The sequence below is a fragment of the Lagenorhynchus albirostris genome, chromosome 4 (genome assembly GCF_949774975.1).
Source record: "Lagenorhynchus albirostris chromosome 4, mLagAlb1.1, whole genome shotgun sequence".
Lineage (NCBI taxonomy): Eukaryota > Metazoa > Chordata > Mammalia > Artiodactyla > Delphinidae > Lagenorhynchus > Lagenorhynchus albirostris.
Window position 1 is genome coordinate 72369249 of NC_083098.1, and position 3315 is coordinate 72372563.

At 43.7% G+C, this 3315-nt stretch overlaps 1 protein-coding gene across 1 annotated transcript; it reads left to right on the top strand.

Annotated features, from left to right (window-relative positions):
* Positions 1-2542: 2542 nt before the first annotated feature.
* LOC132519335 (ragulator complex protein LAMTOR2-like) lies at positions 2543-3089 on the top strand. Its single transcript, XM_060147269.1, has one exon. It carries the CDS (start codon positions 2579-2581, stop codon positions 2954-2956), a length of 378 nt encoding a protein of 125 aa, XP_060003252.1. The 5' UTR covers positions 2543-2578; the 3' UTR covers positions 2957-3089.
* The last annotated feature ends 226 nt before the right edge of the window (positions 3090-3315 follow it).

A 3315-nucleotide genomic window follows, 5' to 3' on the forward strand; every position in this document is an offset into this window, starting at 1 on the left:
ATAAAGATCAGAGCAGAAATAAATGAAATAGAGACGAAGAAAACAATAGCAAAGATCAATAAAACTAAAAGTTGTTTCTTTGAAAAGATGAACAAAATTGATAAGCCTTTAGCCAGACTCATCAAGAAAAAAAGGGAGAGGGCTCAATAAAATTAGAAATGAAAAAGGAGAAGTTACAACTAACACCACATAAATACAAAGGATCATAAGAGACTACTACAAGCAACTACAAGCCAATAAAATTGGCGACCTAGGAGACATGGACAATTTCTTAGAAAGGTATAATCTTCCAAGACTGAACCAGGAAGAAATAGAAAATATGAACAGACCAATCACAAGTACTGAAATTGAAACTGTGATTTAAAAACTTCCAACAAACAAAAGTCCAGGGACCTCCCTGGTGGCGCAGCGGTTAAGAATCCGCCTGCCAATGTAGGAGACACAGGTTCAATCCCTGGTCTGGGAAGATCCCACATGCCGTGGAGCAACTAAGCCCGTGTGACATAACTACTGAAGCCCACGTGCCCTAGAGGCTGTGAACCACAACTACTGAGCCCATGCACCACAACTACTGAAGCCCACGTACTCTAGGGCCTGCATGCTGCAACTACTGAGCCTGCATGCTGCAACTACTGAGCCTGCATGCTCCAACTACTGAAGCCCACATGCCTAGAGCCCGTGTTGTGCAACAAGAGAAGCCACTGCAATGAGAAGCCCACACACTGCAACAAAGAGCAGCCCAAATCTCTAGCTGCAACTAGGGAAAGGCTGTGTGCAGCAACGAAGACCCAATGCAGCACCCCCCCCCACAAAAAAAGTCCAGGACTATATGGCTCCACAGACGAATTCTCTCAAACATTCAGAGGAGAGTTAACACCTATCCTTCTGAAACTACAGTAAGTCCCCTACATATAAACCATCAAGTTGCAAACTTTCAAAGATGCGAACATGCGTTCGCATGTCCAATCACATGAGTTAGTTCACGTGTCTGGCGTACATTGTCACATGTGTGCATCCTCTACAAGTGGTGTGCTTTTGTGTACTTTACTGTACAGTACTGTATAGAGTACAATAGTACAGTATCTTTATTTCAAGCCCAGGATGTCCAGAAGCAAGTGTAAAAGCAGCAATGATGTAGCTGGTATTGTACTGTACTTTTTGAGGTACTGTACTGTAAGATTAAAATTGTTTTCTTGGGACTTCCCTTCCACTGCGGAGGTGCAGTGGTTAAGAATATGCCTGCCAATGCAGGGGACATGGATTTGATCCCTGGTCTGGGAAGAACCCACATGCCATGGAGCAACTAAGCCTGTGCGCCACAACTACTGAGCCTGCGCACCACAACTACTGAGACCATGCTCCGCAACTACTGAAGCCCGCACGGTCTAGGGTCTGAGGGCCACAACTACCGAGCCCATGTGCTGCAACCACTGAAGCCTGCGCACCTAGAGACTGTGCTCTGCAACAAGAGAAGCCACCGCAATGAGAAGCCCATGCACTGCAATGAAGACTAGCCCCCACTCACCGCAACTAGAGAAAGCCTGCGTGCAGCAACAAAGACCCAACACAGCCAAAAAAAAAATGTATTCTTTATTTTTTGTTTGTTTGTCTTTTATGCATTATTTGTGTAAAAAGTATTATAAACCTATTACAGTACAGTACTATATAGCCAATTGTGTTAATTGGGTACCTAGTCTAACTTTGTTGGACTTACGAATGAATTGGACTTATGAATGCACTCTCGGAACAGAACTCATTCATATGTAGGGGACTTACTGTATTCCAAAAAATTGAAGAGGAAGGAGTACTCCCAAACTCATTCTATGAGTCCACCATCACCCTGATACCAAACCCAGAGAAAAATACCACAAAAAAAGAAAATTACAGGCCAATATCACTGATGAACATAGAAGCACAAATTCTCAACAAAATACTAGAAAACCAAATCCGAGAATACATTAAAAGGATAATACACCAAAAAAAAAAAAAAACAAACGAAAAGGATCATACACCATGATCAAGTGGGATTTATCTCAGGAATGCAAGGATTTTTCAATATCTGCAAATCAGTGTGATACACCACATTAACAAATTGAAGAATAAAAACCATATGATCATCTCAATAGATACAGAAAAAGCTTTTGACAAAATTCAACACACATTTATGATAAAAACTCTCTAGAAAGTGGGCATAGAGGGAACCTACCTCAACATAATACAGGCCATATATGCTAAACCCACAGTTCACATCATACTCAATAGTGAAAAGCTGAAAGCATTTCCTCTAAGATGAGGAACAAGACAAGGTGTCCACTCTCATCACTTTTATTCGACATAGTTTTGGAAGTCCTAGCCATGGCAATCAGAGAAGAAAAAGAAATAAAATGAATCCCAATTGGAAAACAAGAAGTAAAACTGTCACTCTTTATAGATGACATGATACTATACATAGAAGATCATAAAGATGCTAAGGGCGTTCCGGAGCAGGGCAGCTGGACTATGGGAAGCAGCAGGCAGAGGGCAGCAGTAGGAAACTCGGGGATCTGGGTGCAAAAGCCCAGGGATAGGAGCCGCAGGCATGCTGCGTCCCAAGGCTTTGACCCAGGTGCTAAGCCAGGCCAACACTGGAGGCATCCAGAGCACCCTGCTGCTGAATAATGAGGGATCTCTGTTGGCCTACTCCGGTTACGGGGATACAGACGCCCGGGTCACCACTGCCATCACCAGTAACATCTGGGTGGCCTACGACCGGAATGGGAACCAAGCGTTTAATGAAGACAACCTCAAATTCATCCTCATGGACTGCATGGAGGGCCGGGTAGCCATCACTCGAGTGGCCAACCTTCCACTGTGCATGTATGCCAAGGAGACTGTTGGCTTCGGAATGCTCAAGGCCAAGGCCCAGGCCTTGGTGCAGTACCTGAAGGAGCCTCTCACCCAAGTAGCAGCATCATAATGGGTGTTGGTGGAAGCAGGGGTTCAGAAAAGAGAGATGACCATTTGGAGGGGCAGGGCCTCCTGGGGAAGGCTTCCTGGATGTGGAGGGTTGGGGGGACTTTGTTCTTCCCAAGAATAAACTTCAACTCCTGTCTTGAAAAAAAATTTAGATGCTACCAGAAAACTACTAGAGCTCATGAATGAATTCACTAAAGTTGCAGAATACAAAGTTAATACACAGAAATCTCTTGCATTTCTATACACTAACAACGAAGGATCAGAAACAGAAATTAAGGAAACAATCCCATTTACCATTGCATCAAAAGAATAAAATACCTAGGAATAAACCTGCCTAAGGAGGCAAAAGACCTGTACTCT